The 25,429-nt window shown below is 39.8% G+C and overlaps 1 protein-coding gene across 4 annotated transcripts in view; it reads right to left on the bottom strand.

Annotated features, from left to right (window-relative positions):
- Window positions 1-25,429, bottom strand: part of LOC105481967 (glutamate ionotropic receptor NMDA type subunit 2B) — a 442,762-nt gene that overhangs the window by 121,805 nt on the left and 295,528 nt on the right. For all 4 annotated transcript variants that reach the window (XM_011741769.3, XM_071072181.1, XM_011741782.3 and 1 more), the window contains one exon: window positions 15,568-15,682. In XM_011741769.3, coding sequence (XP_011740071.2) covers window positions 15,568-15,682 — 115 coding nt within the window. The remainder of the gene's footprint in view (window positions 1-15,567; window positions 15,683-25,429) is intronic.

The following is a 25,429-nucleotide window of genomic DNA, read 5'->3' as shown; positions in this document are numbered from 1 at the left end:
TTCCTTTAGAGCAAGGGACATGAGAGAGGGCCCCAATACAGAAGCTAGCCCTTTCATGTGCACATCTCAAAACTGACATCTCGTCACTTTACTAATCTATTCCTAATAATCAGGTTGCTAAATTTAGCCCATAACTGGGGGAGAGGACCACACACGGGCATGAATAACATGAAGTACCAGCCTTTGGGGGACATCTTAGTGGCTGCCTATCATATCACACTCTTCCCTGCATCATGCCTGTGTAATTTTCTTATCCCCTCTGTTAAAAGGGTACATTTCTTGAGAACAGGGTATCTTATTTTCCTCTTAGCACCCAGCACAGAGTCATTCGTAGAGAAGCCCTTCAGTTTAGGTTTGTTGAATTGAACTGAAGCTAACTGATTGATAAAAGTGCTAACTCTGGATACAGGCAGCAAAAGCAATGCCTCCTTCTCGTGGGCTTTGAGATTCTATTTTCACATGAAAAGCAGAAACACCATTGGGGATCAGAGAAGAAGAGGTTCATTAGAGCTTTAGAGTAGAAAAATACTATATGGTCAATGTTGTTCTATGAATATTAGGAAATTCCATTCTGAGACGAAGTGTTTCTAACTTCTGGGATGGGGTAAAGGGATCTGAAATCTAAAACAACATGTGTTCAGGGCAAAAACAGACTAAGCACTTCCTTTACATCCTTATTTAGCACTCACACAATATAAAGATATATGTGTAATTATTGTCATTATTAACTTCCCTTTGCTTCTAGCCTGACTTTTCAGAGCCTCATGAGTATGGCTCTTCTGCCTTGACAACTTCAACCTTATCTTTTCTTGACTCTGCTTTTCCTCCTCTCTCTCTCTCCATAGTTTAATTAGTATAGTATGACTTAAAATCATCATGCTTTCTCTCTACACTTGGACTGTGTCACTCAGTTTTTAATTGCGGTCAGTTTTCCATTCTTACATTTAAGATGCAACATTCTGTCCCTGCCTTCATTTCTAATTTCAGTTTTTCCTATATTCACATCTGTTTCATTTACCTAGCCCCTTTCCTTCATTCTCCTAGTCCTCCTGCTGAACTTTTCTCCGTTGAAGTCTTCCTTTCTTTGCTAGGTAAATGCCTTTGGATCACTCAAATTCCCTGTAAAGCTCATGCCTATGAAGCCTTTCTGGTTATTCCTTCAATTGGGATTATTTGTTACTCTGCCAAGAAAAAAGACAAATGCACGCTCCTCATGTGCCTAAAGCCTTTTAATGCATTAAAAGTCGATATTTCTGTATTTCATTGTCTGACAAACAGAAAACCCTTCAGACAAGTAGTGCCTTTTGCCTTCTACACTTCCAGGGTGCATCTGGAGATTCCGTGCAACACAGAACTGGAATTGCTCAGTGTGCTTACATTTCCAAGGCAGTGCTCAGAATTCACAGCTGCCCCCTAGAGACTCCAAGGTAAACTGCAGGAGCAATCAAAAGGCTGTGTCAGCTCCATAAATGCCCAATCCCTTAATTCTAAATCTACCCATTTCTAAGGTATCTATTTTAGATTTTAAGCAGGGAATGACTCTTTTTTGAACTCATCCATGTTCTGGGAGGTGCAGACTCCAGTGTCTGCAGGAGCTAGGTAGATAATTAATAAAAGGGGTGAGACACTTGCAGGGGGCTGACAGCATGCATTCCATCCAAAGGGGGTCCAGAGGAATGTGAACCCAGTGTTGCCCATCATCTGATTTTTCAGGAAATCTAGAATCTGGAGTTCTATGGGAATCTGAATTTTTAAATTTTAGAAACCAATTTAATCTTTAAATATACCTTTTAGGCAGTATAGAACATGTCGATGGCCCAAAAGTAGTCTGTTGCCTGCCAGTTTATAACCTTTCCTATACACCCTCACCAGGTCCCATGTTGTGTCACATTGGATGCTACAGGGTCAACTGGAGACAAGGAAGTGAAATAATTTCCATAATAGCTGTGAAAGAAAGCCAAAAGATGCCGTGCTCACTTAGAACAGTAGGCTAGAGTAGGTAACTCACTAAATGCAGTTCTTATTAAACAATGAAGGTTAATACTTCTTGATTTTTTTGAAAAAATCAAACATAAATATTGTAATGTTGATAGCCTGATGTGACATTATAAAAATCCATACCCATTCTCTAAAATCTAGCAGCGAGAAAAAAAAAAAGGAAGATAAAATACTACTCACATTTCTCCTGTGGCCTGGAAGTGGGCCTGTAGCCTCAACACAGAATCTGTACACAATTTAGGCAGAGGATTTGTGGACACAATTTGGAAAGTTCTTACTTTAAATAAGTTGCTAGTGAAACTTCTTATGACAGCTGCTGAACATACTCTGAAGAAATTTAACTAGCAACTTATTTAAAATGACCAATCCATCAAAAGCCCCTTTGAGACTGGCACTAAGTGGCTGAGAGCCACTGCACCCTGTCTTACCACCTTAAGGGTATATAGCACCATCTGAAATGATCATATTTATTGATTTGTTTATGTTTGCTGTCTGGCCCCACTCACCCAGACACAGGATCCTTGAGGAAGGGAACTTGTTGGTCTTGTTCAATACTGTTTCCCTGGCACCTAGAATAGTGCCCAGCCCTTAGTAGGGGCTTGGGAAAATATTCACCAAATGCATAAACCCAATCGGCCTCATGTCAGGGAATGTCTTTAGCAACTACGTGAAGATATCAGGTAATTCAGAATCTTCTGGAGTGAGTGGGACAGGCCTTAACTTTTTCTTACTGGGCTACTGGCTCTGTCCTCCACTTTATGAAAGGATAAAGATTCAGTTTTATTATAAAATTAATGGCTGGAAAATAAAATGAGAACAGAGAACAATGACAGAGTGGCAGCCTTAAATATCTATTAAGCAGATACTTCTCCTTGTGAAAAGGAAATGTCTGTGATCAGTGGCCCCTATGTTTTATAGGTCAAAACTCAGATTACTGGGCCTCGTCCTTAGAGTTTCTGGTGCAGAAGCTGAGAATCTGTACTTCTCATAAGTTCCCCAGTGATGCTGATGCTGTTGGTCCAGGGGCCACACTTTGAGAACCTCTGATGTAAACTGTGAAATGCTATTCAGGTATCTATTGTTAAGACCATTCACCACTCCCCCCACCTACCATTTCACCACCATCCCCTTTATGTTCAACCATGACTAACCATGACTATGGGCATGTCTTTTGACATTAAACCACTTTCCCTGTGGAAGGAATTTTTTTAACGGTTATGAGCCAATCTATCTGCTGCAGAATGAGGAAGACATAAAGGGAAAATTGGCAATTCTTTAAGATCAACCACAACGTGGTGGTTTATTACAGTGAAACAAAACCCGAGTAGATCAAATAGCACAAGGACACACTACAAGGTTTAATAAACTGTGATTATTGCTTAATGTGTTTTGGTTGTAATTTAATGGTTACTGAGAATCTACAATGCGCTAAATCAAAACTGAGGGGTTTCTAGTCGCCTGATTTCTGAGTGACAGGCCCAGCATGGGCTGCTGTGCTATGCTGTAGACTTTGTCAGTATTTTATTATTAATTAAGACTCACGTTTTAAAAATCTCTGTGCAAAAAGGCATTTTAGAATGAAGGCAAAAACTTGCTCATTTCCAATTTATAACATCAAACATTTATACACTGTTTTCTAGTTTCTTCCTGTTAGTGACTATCACCAAAATCCAAGTAGTTTGTGTGTGTCTTTGTGTAGTTAAGTATGGTCAATTTTTCCATTTTCCTGTTTTCTAGAATCTAATTTTATTTGTATTATCATTGGTTCAAAACGTGTTCAAGTAAAATGATAGTGAACATGGGAGTACACTTGCTACATGTCAGATATTGTGCTAAGAATTTTACATGAATTATAATTTTAGTTTTAACAAAATTAAAACTTTACAGTTTGAGGTAGGTGCTATTATAATCCCCGTTTTACAGACGAAGAAACAAAGGCACAGAAAAGGGGAACGACATCTATTTAAATTTATTTGGATTAATCACTGCACTGGGCAGAGGTAACCAAAATATGGTGCCTCTTGGTTTTTAAACTGTGTGTCAAAAGACAAGTTCAAGAATCCAAGGTCAAGAGAAAAGCATAAGCCAGGGCTTAAGGCATAAAAGCACAAGAGGTGTTGGAGAATAGTTAGTTGCAATTATGGGGCATGGAGGCTGAATGCAGAGAGGTGAGGAGGGAAAGGGAAGGGAAGGTGGGTCAACCTCAAACACCATGATTTTGGGGCTGGGGTGGGGGAGAAGAACAATTTGCCCTGTGGAAATGTTTCCCAAATTTCATTCATTCAAGTAGTACTGTAACAATTTTGCCATATCTGTATACCACCTATACTAATTTTTGAAATAATCTTCAAGAATATATGTATTAAAAAATTTCATATCATTACGATAAACGTTAAGTTGTGCCACTTGCCAAAAGTAGAAGATAACTCTAAAAATAGATCATTATTTAAACAAAAAATACTCATCTCTCCTGAGTTAACTCATATACTATAGTTGAAATTCACAGCCACATGAGGAAACACTGACATAGCAATGATGAATTTGAAGATCAATGTTCTTATTGTTGAATTTTGTTCCTACTTTTTCTTTCTTATACATGTATTTTTAACTTAATCAAGTTTAATTTATCTTATTTTATGTAAGATCTCAAAACTCCTCTCCCTTAGCTAGTTGAGTTCATAAAATATTTGGTTGCTTGTGTTTCAAATAAAGCAGTTAAATTTTCATGTCACTGTCCTACTAAGATTTAAGAGCTGTTTTTGTAGGTCAGCTATTTTAAATTCCCCTCAGTGTTTTGACATTTCTCTGCACCTCCAACAGATGTCTGATCAATGGGGCTGCAGGGATACAGTGCCACTGCCATGATGGTAGATTTTACAAGAGCTTTTAATTCAGAAGCTGACTGTTTCCTCGAAAATCCCTTCCATGCAATGAGGACCTAGACAGCTGCTTCTGCAGGTCGTTATGGCTTTTGTAATTCAAAGAAACGTGTTCTTTCCTCACAGTTTGAGGAGATAGGTTCTGTGTTCCTAACTGAAGATAGAGGGTGTGTGTGTGTGTGTGTGTGTGTGTGTGTGTGTGTGTGTGTGTGTGTGTGATAACAGTTAGGAATTATAAGTATAGAAAGATACAAGAAAGCTTTCTCCCCCCTTTAGCTTTCTTTCCCTCTCTCCTTTCCTTCCTTTCTGCCTTCTATTTTTGCTAATCACAGAAAAATGTTACACTGAAATAGCCAGTCACAGTCTGGGCTAACCAGCCTCCACACCTCCAGCTCCACACCAGATGCTGGACCATTTCTTAACACGTAGTTTTAAAACTCAAGTAGCAGGGTCTGCATGTTTCCATAGTGTGACTTGTCCTCTCGTCTATGAATTTATCCCCATTGACATTGCTACATTTGGATCCCATTAGTCTAGTTGTACTCTTATATTCCATGTGTTGAGGCAAAAAGCACACTGGACACAAATGGAGCTGGACGTAAATGTCTACACCCAGCTCTGCCACTCCTTAGCTGTGTGACTTTGGGAAAATCATGTGACCTCTCTGATCCTCAATTTACTTACATGTACAAGTATTTCTCAACATTTTAATAGGAATCAAAATGGGATCATATATGCTAAATTTGTCCATTAATAGCATTGCTAATAAAGTGTTACATAAAAGTCAGATGTATTCATGGCCAAATCTTCCTAATGTCCCTTAATTCCAGGCTAGACTGTCTGATCATTTATATGTGTTTCTCAGACACTAGAGGGAAAATGGAATTTTGTGTTCACTTTTCTAGAAAGATAATGCTGAGGTGCCTTAAATATCCACTACAAATTTTACCTCAAAGGGAATATTATGTTCCTTTGCCAGCAAACTTCCTTTCCTATGGGATGGATGAAGAAAAACTAGTACATATTATTTCAGGAAGAGCCAAAGATGATGACCTCAGAAGATATCTGACAGCAAATGCTTGGGCTAGAAAAACATGGAAAGGCACCCACCACAAGTTTGGTGTGAGCAGGAATGTGGTGTGCACCTGGAGAACAGGGCATAGACTTCTTTCCCCTCAAGGTCTATCACTCCCTCCCCAGTGACTGCCTTCTATGGTCATACTTTCTTTCTCACCATTCCCCTGGCACAGATTTGCTTTAAGTTTAAACCTTCATAACAGTTAGCTGACAGAACTAAGACCCGGAACGCCTGTAAAACCAGCAATGGACCACCTATATGACAGTGAAGGACACCTGGCTGCAGGACAGAGAGGGAGGGTGGAAGGAAAGTAGGAAAGCTCCTAAGCAAACCACCTTAAGACATCGCTGTCAGAATAAACTAAAAGGTTCACCAAATTATGAGCAGAAATAACCCTAATAGAGAAAATTATAAAATCACCCCGAACAATCTGAATGCTATGGCTGCTGTGGGAAATTTATGTTCATGGCTTTTATTAATAGCTTTTATTATTTTAAAATTTTATTATTTTTTTTGTTGGCCAATACTTCCTTTAAAATGTTTGTACCACAGGCTGCTTGGCAGAGTTAACATGCCAAGGTCACAGCTTCTCTTCCTGTATACATGAATTATTTCTACCCTGTTTCTGGCCAGCTCTCATAAATAGGTATTGTGGAGATAGAGACTGTGCATGGCTGGAACAAATCCATCATCACTGTAGGAAAAACTCAATGCATAAGATCTTCGGGTGCTACATCAATAAAGGCATGCTTGCATATGAAGGACAATCAGATATTATAACTTTAATGCCAAACTTCAAGTCTTAGCTAAAGTCAATATGCTATTAATGTAGGCACAAAGTAGCTGGTTTGGCGAAAAATATGTCAATGTATTTTTATAGTATACTGCTATAACAGCAAGTGAGGCATGTTCTATCCCTACTGGTGAAAGAAAGGCATTGCTCTCTCCCTTCTGGGTCATGTGTGAACCAGAGAATAGAAACAGCACTGGAAAGGGTCTCATACAGAGCAGGAGTCATATGACTCCTTGGAACGTGAGCCTGAATTTTACAAGCCTTCAACTTTCAAGAAAATGAAACAAATATGATGAAAAATGCAGACGGACATGGAACACATGGACAACCCCATTCTCTGTGATATCACCACCAGAGATAAGAAATACACATCTGAGCAAAGTCAGACGGCAGTGCACTGTATGAGATGATCAAAAAGAGAAAACCCTCTGGGACTCCTAGCAGACCCAAAATAAAGGAGAGCCTTCCACCAGACCGCATGTTTCCCCTGGTTGTTGCTGAATCGACATAAACCAACCAATTCCCAAATTAAGGGTTTTCATTTTTAACATTTAGGGGACATTGCAAAGAAACAAAGGGGCCAAATCTTCTCACCTTAAAAAGCAATCTTATGGCATCAAAGTTAGACCACCAACTCTGAAATTATTTTCATATGAGAACCAGAGTTTCTATTTAACATGCATATGAATGTCTAATCATAGGGAACCAGTTTGAAGAAGCATGTTATATTCTTCCAGTGTAATATTAAGCATTAAGTTTCATGCTTTTGAAAAACATTTAATAAAAAGGGAACATGTCCACAATATCCTAGGAAGAGATAAAAGTAGATTGCAAATTATCCATACATTAAGATCCCAATTCTGTTGTATTATCCTGTGTTGTATTATAGTGTACACACAGAATGCACAGAAAAAAAGCACTGGAAAGAAATTTTAAAATATAACTGCTAATTCTTTGTAGGTGCAGATATGGGTAAATTGTATTTTATCCCCTTAAATGTCTTTAATAAACATTAATTACCTACATAATAAGAAAATCATAAATGTTGTTTTTAAATTCGATATAAACATAGAATTTTCTCATCTCTCTACCACTCTTTCTTCTTCAACATCAGTACTGGAAAAACATTATAATATAAAAATTAGAACAAATAGTTTAGAGGACTCAGGGACCAACCACAGGTAACTGTCATGAAATAAAAATCTCAATAACATTTAAACGAGATGGATGAAAGCTATCTTTTGGCTTTGGGGACACTTTCCTTTTCACTGTTTTTCCTTAAGCCAAGGTTAGGCCAGCACTTCTTCAGTCTCTGAGTTCAGTTCTGCTTTCTCTCTCCATCAGCATGTACAGGTTTCAAAAGTACAGTCAACCAAGGTTATCTTGTTCTTTTATCCTTTTCATTCAGTGACTGATGACAAGCACTGGAAGACAACCAGCCTTTCTGAAATGACATTCCAGTCTATTCCCTCAATACATCCCGGTCTTCTCTTTGAATTATTTCATGAATGTGCATGGGAGTAGCAGCTTGACATTGTGGACTGAGCCTACAGCAGTGTTGAGACTTTAGGGATTAACAGCATACCTCTACCTTCTCCTCTCCATGACTGCCCCCTATAATCTCTTTCTGGAACCCTGGAGAATGGTGTAGGCAAACAGGATGGGCCAGGGCTCTTGGAGCTCAGTGAACAAGGAAACATCTGGATATGAGGGTCTGCACTAATCACACCTCAGAAAAACAAAACAAAATATGTAATCCAGTGGCCCCGTGTCATCTCATAAGTAAAATACACATTAGCGGAGTCTTTACTTACTAAGCAACATGAAACATCAACCCAATGTTAGACTGTATCAAATAGTAAGATTTAAAAATCACCTTAGTTTATAGAAATGTTAAATGTCACAACAAGCACCTTTTTTATTGCAATGTACTTGGTTTGTTTTTCCAAGCCACCAGGAAAGCTACGATACAAATTGGTGGGGGCAGCCCTTGGCTCATGGTAGGTATGAGCCCTTGGCTCATAGTTACGTGTGAGAAGGAAAGAAGGAATGAAGAAGGAGAAGGAAAGAGAAAGAAGGGGAAGGAAAAAAGAAGGGAGGGGAAGGAGGTGGGGAGGGGAGGGAGGGGAGGTGGGGAGATAGGGAGGATAAGCCATTTAGTTCATGCATTGTTGCTTGCACAGGACTGTACATTACAGAAAGACAAGGACATATGCAATTTTGAGGACTTTCAAAGTCATCCCCTGATGTTGTTAACAGTTCCAGTACTCAACACTTCTCTATTAAGGAATTCTCCCTATAGCTAATATAAACCCTCTCTGCTTGATCTTAAGCCCACTCACTCTGGTTCTGTCTCAGAGGAGAAAGTGAAGAGCTGATCTCCACACTTGCTACAATAATTCTTCACACATTTAAAGAGAATAAGTCATCACCTCATTGCCTTTTTTTTCTTTCCCTTAATAACCCCAATTCCCATAGCCTTTCTCCATAGATCCTGTCTTCTAATCCCTTAATCTAATGATGCGTATTAGTACTCAGTTCAAAGTCAGTAAAAATAGCATGTTGTCAAATGGTGATATCAGGAGATCCTGAACAAACACCCTTGCCATGAGGAGCTCCTGTTTCACCCCCTTAGATGCCCTCTGTAGAGCCTGGAGAGAGCATGAGTGTCTCCTAGCCTCTCCTCTGAGGCTGGGAGGTAGAACACAGTCTGTCCAGCTGTGCCCGGGCAGTCACCAACACCGCATTTACTGGCCTGCTCAGTGATGTCTCACACTATGCTAGGCACAGAGGTATAGTGGAGAGGCACACAGATGTGGTTCCTGCCAGTTTGTTCTGAGTGAGTGAATGTGCATGAGCGGGGGGGATGGAGGGACTGTTTTATTTTGTCAGTCAAAAGCTTTCAAGTAACATCAATAGAGGTAGTGATTGACCTCTATTGTATAAACACTGATTTGATCACTGTGGACTAAGATCACCATAGTACTTAGGGGCTAGGATCACAGAGCCCCCACACCCTGGAGTTGGTGCTACCTCCTGGACAAGAGGTCGGTCACCAGAGACACAGACACACCTTAGCCTGTCTTATTTATTCCAGGATGCAGATACTGGCAGAACATTTTGTCTTACTATGTTGTTGTTGCTTCAGTTCTTCGGGGGGGAGTCTCCCTTTCCTCAGTTTGGTTGCTCTCCTTCCCTCCCATTGATCCATCCATTAATTCCTGAGTACTATCATGGGTCCAACACTGTGTGCCAAGCACTTCCATTTCTAGTCTCTGCTTTACTGGTGGATGTGGCTGTGACATCTCAGTGTTGAAAGCCATAGATGGAAACAGATTTGGGGAGTCCACAGAATGATTTACACAAACTGAAAATGTTTTTAATATACATAAGGAGGGGGGGTTTCTGGTAGGTGAAGGCAGGGAAGAGGGAGCGGGCTTATAAAACACCCTCTTGTCTCTTTCTGGAAAAGATAAGCAGAGATGCAAATCTTACATATTCTCCTTTAATTCTGACCCAGACAGTCCCTTTAAAGTCTGTTTACATCTTACAGCCTAAAAATGCACCATCATCATTTCTTGATGTCATTACTCAGAGCACACCCCCACTGCATTTCATTTTTATTATCCCCATTTTAGGAACTATTAAATGGAAGCAGAGAGCAGTAGCAATGAAGCAAATCATGAGAGACTCTGATAGAGACAGAAGCCTTAAAGCTTGTTGGAACTGCATCTCTGTGCCAGACTATTTTTAAAGCAAGTTTATGCAGCTGTCCCCCACTTAGGAGCCTCACAAATGAGCCCAGTCTGCACACAATGATTTTTTTTTCACCATTGTCTACCCTTTCCAACTCACCACGCTATGTCTGCATGCATGTGTGTGTGTAAAATATTTCTTTTTACATGTCCTTCTCCACATTCCTACATACCAGAGAGATGTTCTTGGCTTTCTGTGAATCAAATTCTGATCCAGAGATCTCTTTACTATTCTAACCCCCTAAGCCTTCTAGAGGTTCCTTACAAAGGATCCCATTAAAGGTTCACAAGAGCAGATACTGTTCATTTTTCATTAAAGTAGTTGGGTAAATATATCAAATCTGTAAATGTCTGGAGTATTTTTGGCAACAACAATTGCTCTGGGGAGGATTCCAGGGACTGGAAACAGCATTGCTCTGGAGAGGGAAGCAAAGGGTCATAGATGAGAAGAGGACTTTCTTTTTACTGGGTACTCTTTTGTGCCATTTGTTTTTTTACCATGTGCAAATATTACCTTAAAAAATTACACAAGAAGGGTATTGACTACCAATTGACATTTGTTGGATACTGACTGTTTCAGTGACTATTCACTGGTGTTTGACTATAAAACCTCTTTGAATATTTACAACAGCCTTATGTAAAATCCTATGTTCCAAACTCAGGTAGTATCCGTCACTAGCTGATAAATGGCAACATGGAGAACTGAACTCAGTTCTGCTTTCCAAAACCATAGACTATGTTGTGTTGACTTCAAGTCTTCCCAAGGGAACAAAATGTGTAAGACTGTAGCATTGGGACCACTTTTAGGAAACTAAAGGAACATTGGAATTCCTATCACATGGTTCACACCAACAACTTAATCTTCCTTGACCCGAGATGCCTTGTTAAAAGCCAGTCACGCATGTATCACTCCACTGGGAGTTGAGCCTCCCTGATGATTCCCCCAAGTCCTTCCCTGGCACTGGGGTGCTCACTCCAGAGGTGGGGAAGTTACCTGTTCCCGTACTGTCTCCAGTAAACTTCTATGTCTAAGTGGGGGATTTCTGGGGTAGAAGTGAAATGGCTTGTCAATATTCTAGTTCTCCTAAGCATATAGATTCTTCATTTATTTAGCAATTATCTTTTGAGTGGTCCAGACACTGGAGGCAAGCACTCTTCTGAAGGGTCAGAATTACAGAGGTGAGCAAGGTCCTTGCCCCCAGGAAGCATCCATCCTGGTGTGAAGAGGCAGGCAATAAACAAACAAGCAAGCAAGTAAGCAGAACGCCAGATAATGAGTGTATTGAGGAAAATTAAAACCTACTGTTAGGCAGCGTGACTGGGTGACTACCTCATCACGGGTCATTAGGAGGGCCTTTCTGGGGAAATATTTACTTAAATGACAGGAATGACAAATATGCCCTAGGAGCTATGCCCTTCAAAACAAGCTCAGGTTCCTGTGTGTTCCATTCCCTCACCCAATTTCTATTCCAATCTGCTGTTTATTTACAAGGAGATTTTGCAGTCCCAGAAGTTAGCACTAGAAAGGACCCAAGTCTTCTTAGTCCAATGCCATCATTTTAGAGATGAGGAAAGAAAAATGTAGAAAAGTGGAAAAAGCAGGTCCCATAGCTAGTTGGTGGCCTGACCAGTGTCTGAGAGTCCTATCTAGCCCATATTTCTTCCACAAACCCACATTCCTCCCCTGCTTATCTGTCCAGTGTTCAGCTCCTCCCTGTAGAACCTTCACCCTGGTGCCTGCCTTTCTGGAGTCCACTGACACTAAATCCTCTCTGGACCAAGGGGACCATCTGAAGCAGCATTAGGCATCTTGAGGATGATATCCTGGGGACGAAGATAACAGTGGAAGGACCAACACAACTTTCCATGATGCAATCTCACCACAACCCTGCCATTCCCTGGAGCCATACCTGCCATCCTCCCTGCCCACAAGTGAGCCCTAATAGGATCCTTCAAGTCAGGGAGCTACATGGCTCTATGACCTCAATGAACACTATACATCTATCTTCCAAAGTGTTCCCTGGTTTAATTGAGTTGAGATGAAAACGTTCTATTCTCTCAACCCCTCTCAAAATGCCTTACAAAAGGATTAACCACAGAATTTCTTTAAATAGCAACTTCCTTTAGTACATGTAAAGTATGATCTACAAAAATTCAATCTATACAAAGATTTTCTCCTCCCCCTCCCCACGAAACAACAGCTACCATATCAAGGGCAATAACATAAACTTGGATTCTTAACGGTAGATTTTGGGATTCTTTTATTATGTAATGATTCTCATACATGCTACAAATACTTATTGAACTGCTCTATGAAATACGCTCTTACAGGTTGTTGTGAGGACACAATTGAGCTAAAGACACAGCCTCTGCCCTTTGGAACTGTGCATAAGGACAACTCAAACAAGAGGCAGATGTGATGGGTGCTACCTCAGATGTATGGACAAAATCAACAGGGGACAAGGGAGTGTGAGATTTTATCTCAGTCAAAGATGAGGAAAGGAAGCTGCAATATTTTAATTGGGTATCAAAGGATGGTTATGATTATATAACTGGATAATTCATTCTAGGAAGAAATATCATGACATGTACAGGGGACAGGACCTACAAAGGCACATTCTCAGAAGAGGAAGAAGCCCAGGGTAGCTTAATTGTGAGACAGAAAATCATGAGGAGGAGAACAAAGGCTTGGAAGGGAGACTAGAGCCTTGAATGCAAGAACAGATCAAGTCTAGCCCCAATCCATAAACCATAGAAGGCTCAAGTGGGCTTTGGGCAGAGAAAGAACATCACAGTCAGAGTTGTGCTTCAGGAAGCTCATTCCGGCAGCCATATTTTGGACTAATCTGAAGGGGTAAGGGCAGGTGTCAGGGACAAGGAGGCCCATTTAAAAAATTATCACATAGTTCCTGGATCATATATAAAGTAAAGAATAAATTCAAGAGCTAGAATAAAAGTAGAATTGGTGAGGGAAGGGATCCAAACCCTAGGAAGGAGGGTCTAGTTCTAGAAAGGGCTGAGGGGCACAGGCCTCAGATTCTGGACTCAAGAAGAGGAGTCAGTATGACCTGATGGTGAGTGGTGTCTCTTTAAGAAAAGGCAGTTGTGAGATGCCTCCTCCTGCTTGAGACAGTCATTGTGAGCCTACTGCAAAAAAAAAAGGCTGCCCCCTCTGTACATCTTATGAGCTACCTATGAAGCCTCAGTTATTAATAACTCCTCTTCTGGAGACAGACAGAAGTGCCTGTTATACATGAGGAGCCCAGAACATTTCTTAAATTATGACGTCTCTACAGCAGCAGTGAAAGCAGCTTGATTGGAGTGAAAAGCAGAAGCCCAGGGAACATCCATTTCTGAACAAATGATAACTCGGTGAAGGGAGGGCAACTTTAATCAAGAACATCAGGCAGGCCAGGCACAGTGGCACGCACCTCTAATTCCAGCACTTTGGGAAGCTGAGGCAGAAGGATCACTTGCAGCCAGAAGTTCAAGACCAGCCTGGGCAACATAGTGAGACCTCATTTCTACCAAAAATTTGAAAGTTGGCCAGGCATGGTGGTGCACGCCTGTAGTCCCAGCTACTTGGGAGGCTGATGGGGGAGGACAGGTTGAGCTCAGGATTTTGAGGTTGCGTGAGCTATGACAGCACCACTGCATACTAGTCTGACTGACAGAATGAGACCCTGTCTCAAAATAATAAGATTAAATAAAAAGCTGGCGTAATTTAAGCCTTATAATTGTGCCCTATCTGGTAAGAGAAAATGCATGATAGATAGAGGTCTTTCAACTTGAAGAATTAGATCCTGGATTCTCCTGCCTGAGCCACACATGCCTCGTTTCTTGGGTGAGCGTTCACACATTCACATAACTAGCTGTCCAGGGCTCTCTGTGATGAGGTTGTGAATTTCAAGAAGTTTATCTCTGGCCTCATTTTCTGGTAACTCTCTCTAGAAATATATAGCTGGATTTCCATTCTAGGCAGAACTATGCTAACATTTTGAAGCACATTCTCAGCCAATTGGCCCATGGAATCTGTGGAAGTTGTCTTAGTTTCCCAACATGCTTTCACAGAATATGAATATCATGAACAAAGGGGTCTTGGGGTAGAATAATTTTGGGAAATTCCATTCTAAATAAAAGTTAAGGTATTTCTTTGCTATAAGACACCTCTAAACTTTCAAGGGTTGGTATGTTCTAAGACTCTCCTAGAGTGAGAAACAGTAGTTAGCATCTCCCAACCTTATGTATCTGTAAAACTATTTTCAGCAAAATGTCTCGAGAGACAAGAGTACTGCAGAATATATTTGGAGAAAAATCAGCAATGACATTACTCTCAGGAATATTTGTATTCAACTGGGAATCTGGAATAATACAAATTGTAATACTAATTGAGTGCTTACTATGCACCAGGCACCTTTCTAAATACTTTACGTATACTTAATCCTTATACCCGTTGGTACTATTATTTCCCTTCTATGGATGAGAAAACTGAGGCACCGATTAGTGAAGAGATTTGTCTAAGATCCTAAATAGAGCTGGGAATTGGACCTAGACAGTCTGGTGCCCACAGAAATTAATTTCTGATGGTAGAATTCCAAACACTGTGATCAACTGTCAGTGGGAGAAATTCTGAGCAGAGCCTTGCATGGGAATCCTTCAATCACAGTAAGTCTAAACCTTTCTTCTCATGTTTTCATCTTTACAAGCTTCCCAGATGCTCTCTAGGACACAACTCCTGAACTATACCACTAATTCAGTTTCGTCACCAAATTATGTTATATTGTACACACATACTCTCCCACGAAAACAAAGTCATGATTCAGACAGCAATGCAATTATCAACAATAAATGGAAATACATAAAGAAAACAATCTCTTGATTAACCAAAACAGCAAGTAAATGAACATGCAAGTTTGAGAAATGGCTTCTCCTGTGTATCAAGGTATTGATCCTTTGCTCCACAGGTCTAGGGACAAAAACCAAAGGATTGCTTTCCTTCCATGTGTTGCAAAATTTCACATCTCTACTCTACTTGGCTCAAGAATTGTCAAAGACATGTCCTACCCTTTCCCACTTCCTCTCCTTGTTCAGAAGAATTATCACCAGCTTTGGGTGCATCTGGTAACCATCTTCACTGAAGGACAGATTCCTCCCCTCAAAAGTGACGTTGATCAGATACCTGTAATGATGAAATAAAACGAAGATTAAAAGTATGAAGAGGATATACCACGAACTAGGCAGTTAGGTATATAGAGAGAAAGCTGGCTAAAGACAGACCAGTAAATAGAAATACAGATACCATTACCAAACTTGGTATACCTTGAACTCCCATTTGATTATGCAATAGAGTCATCCAAATTTTCACAGAGTAGGAATCATATGAAAAAGTAATATAAAAATTTTAAATAAAAGATGTTTGGTCACTGCATGTTCTTACTTACAAGTGGGAGCTGAACAATGTGAACGCATAGATACAGGGAGGGGAACAAGACACACTGGGGTCTGTAGGCAGGGAGACGGGGAGAGGGAGAGCATCAGGAAAAACAGCAAATGTATGATGGGCTTAATATTTAGGTGATGGGTTGATAAGTGCAGCAAATCACTATGGCACAAGTTTACCTATGAAGTGAACCTGCACATCCTGCACATGTACCCAGAACTTAAAATTAAAAATAAAAATGTTTAAAAAGGTGTTTGGTTGAAGTTCACTCTATAGGTATGACACTGAGCAAATTACTCAGCCTTTCTGAGCCTCAGCGTTTTTCCCTATTGGCAAAAACTAGTATAATAAAGGGACCTACTTCATTAGGTTTGTAAGGCTTAAATGGGATAACTTAGGTTAACCACTTACCATGTGGCCTGGTGCATAGTAGAGTCTCATTAAGTGCTAACAATTGCTATTGAAAAACAAAGATGGATTAAAGGTTGGAGATGGTAGAGACAAGAAATGAAAGTAAGAGTGTACCAAGACAACTTTCTGCTAAGAAAGGTCTCCCTCTATCCCAGATTAGGGTCTCCCTCTATCCCAGAGATATGTACATACTCTTTAACTCTTGCTAAGGTCTTGCCTGTACTTCTAAGAGTTGTGAGATGAGTACAGTAAGCAAGGATCTGATATGACAGGATGCATCTGGAAACCAGGGCTATTACACTGTGTATAGGGAACAGAAAATACTAAGGAATGGGAAAAGGTGGGAGAGGCATTTCACAGAGTGCTCTGGTGACTTGTGCATAGATTAGCGGAAACTCTGGAGGTGACTAGAGTCAGACCAATGAAACTGTCTTCCTCCTGAACACCTTCACCTTAGCCCACCCTTTTCCCCTCTGGCTGCTGTCATCTGATGAGCAGTCCCTTCATTGGGAATTCCCAAAGGCATGCTCATTACAACTGCATTAGTGCAACTGCACTGATGGTAATTAATGTCTTTTTACCATAATGGACCAAGGAATCAATAATGATTAGCTCTGTGTTCACATGACATGTTACTCTGGAGCCTTGGGCCTGATGTTGCTTATGAGACATGTCCCTGCTAAGAAGCAAAAGGGATATGTTGTAATTGTAGTGAGGATGCTAAAGGAGGCAGCTTAAAAACTCTTTTTTTTTTTTTTTTTAACTCCTCTCATTCATTGAAACTGGGAGGTCTTCTTTGATTCTTCCAGGTAATGTTAGGTTAAACAACAAGGTTGCTAGGATGCATATCCTTCTGGTGATTCTAATGATGCTTATGCAGCGTGAACCAAATCCTCATGGATCACTTCTCACTTCCAGAACTACCTGGGATGTTTAAGCCTGTCATTCCCTGATCTTGTGTAGCTTCACAAATGGAATCAAGAATGCAGAAGACCCCAAAGGAGTAGCGATTCCTAGAATCCCTAGAACTGAAAGAGACTTTCATAATCAACTAGCCTACCACTTCTTACAATTTATGCTTCCCTTCTATATCATAAAATTGGTCTTCTCAGCTCTTCTTGAATTCTTTCACTGATGGGGAACTTTTCACGGCACCTTCCGGGCTCAAGGTAGCCATCTCAGTGTCGGCTACTTAGTTCTTTCTTACTTAAAGCTGAAACCTTCTCCCCTGCAACCCTTTGATACCTGTTTCCTTTTTAGAGATTCTACAGTCTTAGTCTAATCCTTCTTCTACATGAGAGTTTCTCAAGTATTTAAAGACATTTATCATACATCCCTTATGAAATCAATTTTACTCTTTAAATAACCATTAAACTCTCTTAGTTCTAAAATTTTAACTTGATGGATTAAAAAACAAACACAAGGAGGTTAAATTATTTGTCCAATGTTATTGTATGGCAGACGCACCTGACAGCAATAAGTTATGCATACCCTGAGAATGACCCTACAGTCTCAGAAAAGTGTATGTTCGGAGTCCTAAGCTAAGAAATCTGGAAATAGTCAACCCAGAGATTTACTTTTTATCTATGAAGGACATCTAAACCCCCAGTTCATCTCTTGGTATGCAGGCCATACAGGGGATCAAAGTCCTTTGTTTTGGGTTAAATGAACGTTTAGGTGAACGTTGCTAAGTGAAAATGCTATATAAACTGCATGCATTTTACAAATGGTAGCAGTTCTCCTGTCCAGCCCACCACCACTGGATTGTCCTTCTATGTAAGTTCCCCCAGTAAATCCTATGTCTCATTCATTGTCTCTGGGTCTGTTCTTAGGCATTTCAGATATGGTGCCATCGCTATTGGAGTCAATAAGGGTCCAGTATGACAGTTACACAGCTAATTGGGAGCAGAAGTAACATTTTAAGCAATATCTCCAGTTCCATGTCCTTTCCTGACACCAGCCTGATTGTCATATACAACATCAGAGTTAGCATCCCAAGTCCTTTACATATTCCTCATATGCCATGGCTTCATGTTTTCTACCATCCCATCTTGGCTGCTCTCTCCAGACACCTCCACTCAGTGACATGTTGCATCCCCAACACAACTCAGTGCTCAGTGTGCTCCACTCCTTGCCCTGCTCCTCAGCCTTCAGCCCAGAGCTGCTCACCCAAGCCCATCATTAGTGTGAAGGTAATATTCAGGCCTCCTATAGTTTGCAATGACTCTAACACTCCAACCAAAAGCCCTGAAGAATTCATTGCAGAGAGTATAATTACAAAAGCACAAGACAAGTTATTTTAAACCAACAAACTAGAATGTAACCATGAATATAATATACTTGAAAATATATTCTTACTACAAAGACACTGAAGAATTTCTGGAGTCTTCAAATAAAGTTTATGAGACATGTAAAACAATTTGGTCTCATCTATGTTGAAAGGAGGAAGGGGCCAGGCGCGGTGGCTCAAGCCTGTAATCCCAGCACTTTGGGAGGCCGAGACGGGCGGATCACGAGGTCAGGAGATCGAGACCATCCTGGCTAACACGGTGAAACCCCGTCTCTACTAAAAATACAAAAAACTAGCCGGGCGAGGTGGCGGGCGCCTGTAGTCCCAGCTACTCCGGAGGCTGAGGCAGGAGAATGGCGTAAACCCGGGAGGCGGAGCTTGCAGTGAGCTGAGATCCGGCCACTGCACTCCAGCCTGGGCTACAGAGCAAGACTCTGTCTCAAAAAAAAAAAAAAAAAGAAAAAAGAAAGGAGGAAGGAAAGAAGGAAAAAAGAAGAAAGAAAAGGAAAGAGGAAGGAAAGAAAGAGAGGAAAAGTGGGAGGAAGGAAGAGAGAGATGGAGGAGAGAGGGGTAAGGAAGAAGAAGAATGGGAGGGAAATAAATGATCTGGCTTAAGCATCCACCTTTTCATCAGACACTGTGCTGAATAATTCCGCCTGTATCTAAAACACCATTAAGAATATTTAAATGAAAGTATCTATTTCAGAAGGCAATTATAAAAGAGGAGTTCCAAAAATAACTCAATTAATAAGCAGCATCAATGGAATAACTATATAGCCTCTCAAGATGACTTCTTTGAAGGGGACAGCATTGAACTTGGTGTATAAGTTGAGAAATTTGAACTTGCAGAAAACAAATCACATTCATGGGAAATGTAATTGGTCTGTAAATTTCTCTGGCTATTCCTGTTCCAGAAACTTCTGATTTTCCTTAGAAACTGTTCTCTTTCTGGGGTGTTCCTCCTCTTCCAGCTCTAAGTTCATTTTATCTACTTAAGCATTCCTCACATATTTTACACTTATCAAAAACATTAGTAAAATTTTATGACAATATACAAAATATTCTTCTCCAAAGTATCCTTTCATCATTCATATCTGTCAGCAGCATATAGATTAATCATTCACACTGTGTTTTTATGAGTAATTTCTTGTGGTGTGAGAACATTTAGCCATTAGTGAGGAGTTTGCAAATATACACCAGCCTTGAGCAAGATGCCCTTTGAATAGCAGAACAAACCCATCCATTCATTGGTAATGAATAGTGTGAAAAAATAGTTGGGGGTGTGGTCACTTCTAGACATGTGATCTTGGCACCTGAATCTCAGTTATTCTTCTCTAAAATGAAGACATCATTTTACCTCCAGCTTATCAGAGAAGTCTGTTGTAATGATCAAATGAAAGAGTGGGTAGGAAAACTATATAAAATATGATGCCAATATAAGGTTATTTCATAGGAAAAATTCAGAAAAATAATATATTAGCATAATTTGAGTATCTAAAGGCAAGAAAGTTGCTTGATTTTAAACCTCAGTGAATAAGTGTGATAACTACATTTTAATAAGACTCAATTATCAATGAAATACATCTAAAAAATGGAGATTGGCTTCCACACATGGAGGCTAAACTAGATCAAATGGCTATATTAATCAATTTAACTTTCCATAAGACCTGAAAATATCCAACTACCCTTAGATCTGGCTGTACTTTGTCAATTTTTACTATTAATTAGAACCTCAAAACTTTCATGTGTGAATCCTGGGTAAAGGATTAAATTATATTTAAAATTAAGAGATGCCATAGCTATTCTATTTCTCTCCAAACATGTCATCCTCAAGTACACAGTCAAAAAGCCTTGCTTCAAGTGGCAGCCAAATGCAGAAGTTCTACCCATGAGACTCAAATCCCCTGGAAGTCCCATCAAGGTTGTGTGTGTGTGTGTGTGTGTGTGTGTGTGTGTGTGTGTGTGTGTGCATATTTTAAATTGCTTGATTTGTCTCTAGAATGTAGTTTGAACCTTAAGAAACCAGATGGTCTGTCTCATACAGTTCTAATATTACACAGAATCTCACAGTGCTAGAACTAGGAGAGAACTTAGAAATTATCCATTGAGAACCCTCATTTTAGAGAGGAGAAAATAGGTCCCAAGATGCAAAACGACTTTCCCAAGGTGACCTGCCTTTTTAGGACGGGAGCTTAAGTCTTCTGACTCTCAGCTCAGGGTCTTTCCATGATCACCAACTGAAGTGAAATCAGTTCCACAGAGCTCCAGATGTGCATTTTAGCATTCTTGCATCACATGGCCCATCCTGGACTATATAGATCCCTAATACAGACCGCATAAAATAAAATCTATCTTAGATAATTAATCTACCTGCTTGCCTGCTTGTTGAGAATGAGCCTCAGAATCCTGATGGGCTCAGAGCCAATATATTTGCTTTATATGGCCAAAGTCACACTACAGTGAGCTTAATGGGATCAGGCTAAGGTTAAAAAGACCTTCTGCCTCTTTGACTTTGGCCATGCCACTCCGAGCTCATCTACTGCACCACGTTGATACCCACAGCAATGATTTAGCAGCATGCCCTGTGTGGGAGGCACCCAAAGGAGCTCTACCAGAATTTTCCCAGCCAACCAACAGCCTTAGAACTACAATACTTACTTTACCGTGTATGTCTTTACAAGCACTAGATTTTTAAAAATTAATATCTGCTAATGTGTCAATAAGAGAAGAGACAGCATCTCATTTCATCCAATCTTTTCATTTTCAAATGAAACAGACAAAGTCCAGCAGGGCTTTTGTGATTAGATGACAAGGCTGAGAATAGGACCCAGGTGGCCTAACCCATAGTCCAGTGTTCTTCCCATGTGCCACCATGTTTTTAAAAAGTGGCAGTTTTTCATATCTCTCATTTTCATTCTCTAGCTATTAAAAATAAAGTGATAAAGGAACACAGTTCCAGGCAAGAGACAAATTCTTGACCCTCTCTTTTTTTTTTCCGCAATTTTCTGGCTCTGAAAAGCTGTAACTCTGTAACTTTGTATCATTCATGTGTCACCTTCTAAAGTCTTCAGCTTCCCCATCTATAAAATAGGTGGTTCATACCATCTTACTTGTCTGATGTGAGAAGCTACAGGGAGGATCGTTTGACCTGTTGTTTATCTCTACATTTCTTTTTTTCTTTTTTAAAAATAGTTTTTATTGTGTATATGTAAGGTATCCAACATGATTTTATGGGATACATATAGACAGTAAAAAAGATTACACTAGTGAAGCAAATTAACTTATCTATCCCCTCACATTTCATCCGATTAATACTGTTCTTATTAATATTGCTATAATTCTGTTATTATTAGCTGCTGTTATTACTCTCTACTATGTGAATGGGAAAAAAACACAATTCTTTTGAAAGACTAGAGTTTCTTTTTAGACATTATGATTATTTATACACAATACCTCTAGAAATAGTAGAAACAATTTCCCACAGGATTAGAAATACTGGACTTGAAAACTTTTAAAAGCTACCTAATTACAGACCAGCATTGGAGAACAAGGCATTTAAAAATTAGATTTTTAGTGTTCTAGTTTAGATAGACTAAATAGAAATTTCTGAATTTTTCCCAGCTAAGAAATTCATAATTATCAAAATAAATCCAAAATGATTAATCCAGTTTAGTGTGGTCAACATGGCAGGCAAGATTATTATAATCAGGCCAACAATGTCCTTTTTTTTCTTTTTTCTTTTTTTTTTTTTTTTTGAGACGGAGTCTCACTCTGTCGCCCAGGCTGGAGTGCAGTGGCTGGATCTCAGCTCACTGCAAGCTCCGCTTCCCGGGTTTACGCCATTCTCCTGCCTCAGCCTCCCGAGTAGCTGGGACTACAGGCGCCCGCCACCTCGCCCGGCTAGTTTTTTGTATTTCTTAGTAGAGACGGGGTTTCACCATGTTAGCCAGGATGGTCTCGATCTCCTGACCTTGTGATCCGCCCATCTCGGCCTCCCAAAGTGCTGGGATTACAGGCTTGAGCCACCGCGCCCGGCCACAATGTCCTCTTTTTAAGGAAGAAGGATTTGAAGAAGTTTTAAATGGTTCCTTTGAAATATGTCATATATAAAAGTATTAGACTCTGTGGTTGGACAATATAATTAGAAATGCCAGTTTCCTACGCTGTCCTTTTCTCCTATTTAGGCAAAATGATGTCTTGTAGAGAAGCTCAGGAATAACTAATTTAAACAGCAGACTGTAATATTAGTTTATGATTACCTGAAATGGGTTAAAACTAGTTTGTCTTCCAGTGGATTAAACATTTTCTCTGAATGGTGTTTATACCATTAATTTATTTTGCAATCCATTCTTCACAAATCATAAAATGTTCAAGTTTGGGCTAGTTCATATCGTAGTTATTTAAATTCTAAATTAGTGGTGTTAAATTAATGAGATATTAAAGTAGCTTAAATTCTAAATTAGTGGTGTTAAGTTAATGAGATATTAAAGTATCTTGAACAGTGATTGATACAAATTTAATACACCTCTTATCTCCTACTGGTGGTGAGAAATATGCCTTAGCCCCTTAGTAGTGTGGGCTGAACTGAATTCATTTGAGGTATAAGTGGCAATGTGTAAATTCACCATCTATTATGAAGAAAAAGTATTTTCAGTCCCTTTGGCCTAACAATAAAAAATTTCAGGGAGCTATTACTTGGATTCTGTTTCACAACTGAATACCATGAATTAGTTTAATCTGAAATGAAAGAAAACAGAGGAGGATTGATAAAAGAAGGTAGAGAACATTAACCTCCCTCCAGACAGATGCTATCTTTGACCAATTATCAAAGCAATGAGAATTTTGAGGAGCTCTATCACCAGCTGTGATAACCTCCTATCTATGCCACCTTTCACCAAGCAAGGTCAATGTGACAGGCCATGGCTAGGGAACAATGCTCTCTAGACTTACCTACGGGTCCATCTGGGATGAAACGGAGGAACTCATTCTCATTAGTAATATATCCTCATTCAAATGAATGAAAAAAATCTGGACAATACCCCAAAATGCTTAGTGGTGAGAGGTGAATAGAAAGAAAATAAAGGGGAGAAACAATAAGTTAAGAGGGAAAGAATACAGTGTGTATTACACACGTACACACTCATACTGCACCAGGCAGTATAGCGAGGTGTTTAAGAACAAGGACACAGTTCTTAAACAGTGCAGTAGTCACAGTCTCCATTCAAATCCTGCACCCACCAGTTCTGAAGTTGTGTGGTCTTGCAAGTTATTTAACCTCTCTTTCCTCATTTTCTTCACCATAAAAAATATGAATAATATTACCTATCTCATAGGATTGTTGTGTTTCAATATATATAAAGGGGATGTGAGAGTGATCTAGCCGTGACACCTGTTACCCCATTGATTGCCAGGGTTGATTTGGCTGATCTGGCTGGCTAGGCGGGTGTTCCCTTCCTCCGCACTACTCCATGTGCATCCTTCCCTAAGCTGTGCGTCTAGTGGAAGAGGATGACCATTCCCAATAGAGGAGGACCGGTCTGAGGTCAAGGATATATGAGTAGCTGAGCTTCCATTCTAAAACCTCCAAACAAGCTCTCAACATATATAGAGGACTTAGAATTCTCCCTATCACAGAGTAAGCATTATGCATTAGCTGCTCTTACTGTTGTTATTATTATTACCTATTTTTTACATTACCTGGATGTCAGGGGAGTTAGCATTTGAAGGGACTTTTGGATCACAGTCTAACTGTTCACAGTTACAGCTGAACACTTTGAAGCTTGGGAAAATGATGTCATGCTTTGGCCCATTTAGTTGAATCTGGGTCTCCTAATTCCTGGATCTCTGTTTTTCCATAAAACTACCAGTTCAGTGTATTCCCTCTCATTCTTATAACATGCAAAACTATTAAGGCTTGGGAATATTTGTTTTGTTCTTACTATGATTAGTTACCCCTGTGAGTTTTTTTGCAGTGGGCAGTCACTAAATCATACCACTTCAATATAAAGTTCACTTTCAAAGGAAGGCAAAAGATGTGCTCATACCTCCATTATTTTAGTCTAGAATAAATGATTCCTCAAAATGATCCCCCTTCTGACCTCCCAGATCCCTGCTTTGAACACTAGGTAATTCTCCTTAAAATCCCTTTGGAGAGAACACACTCTTGATTGTGTGTGAAGGTACCACACTTCCTTAGGGAACTAGTGAGGCTGCCTTTTGATGCCAATTAATCAAATGTGCAGAATACCAAAGTTGCTTCTCATTTAGCTCTGTGCACAGAATTCAGCGATGAAAAATTAAATTCCTGCTTGTGTTCATGCTCATGACTCTTAGTCACCTCTGCTATAGGTGAGACCTGGTAAGGTACTACAGGAAAGCCAGACTTATTAGACATGGTTAGAAAGGTAGAAATCCCCAGTGAGAAGGAACCAAGTAGCTTTTCTGCATAATGTTACTGTCACTGGATTATTTTTCCTTTTAGTTCATATTTCCATGCTGTATATAAGTTAAAATCATTTTCTTAAAACACTGAATAAAATTCATTTCTTTTTCCACAGATGAGGTGTTCAGTAGGTTGGAATGCAGCCCAGAGTAGGTAGGCTATCAAAACTAAGTGGTGAGACCTTCCCAGAGAAAATGCCAAGGCAGGTCAAAGGCTAGCTGATCACTGACTACCTTGTTATCATTTTTTGTGACTGTTAATAATTTTAAGGTGAAGGCTTGCCTTTCTGACATCCATTTTAGCTCACAGCCTGGCAAAACTATTCAGGGGCTATGTAAACAAT

The sequence above is a fragment of the Macaca nemestrina genome, chromosome 10 (genome assembly GCF_043159975.1).
Source record: "Macaca nemestrina isolate mMacNem1 chromosome 10, mMacNem.hap1, whole genome shotgun sequence".
NCBI classification, from domain to species: domain Eukaryota; kingdom Metazoa; phylum Chordata; class Mammalia; order Primates; family Cercopithecidae; genus Macaca; species Macaca nemestrina.
The sequence above is the reverse complement of the archived record's forward strand: the minus strand, read 5'-3'. Positions and strand labels throughout refer to the sequence as shown.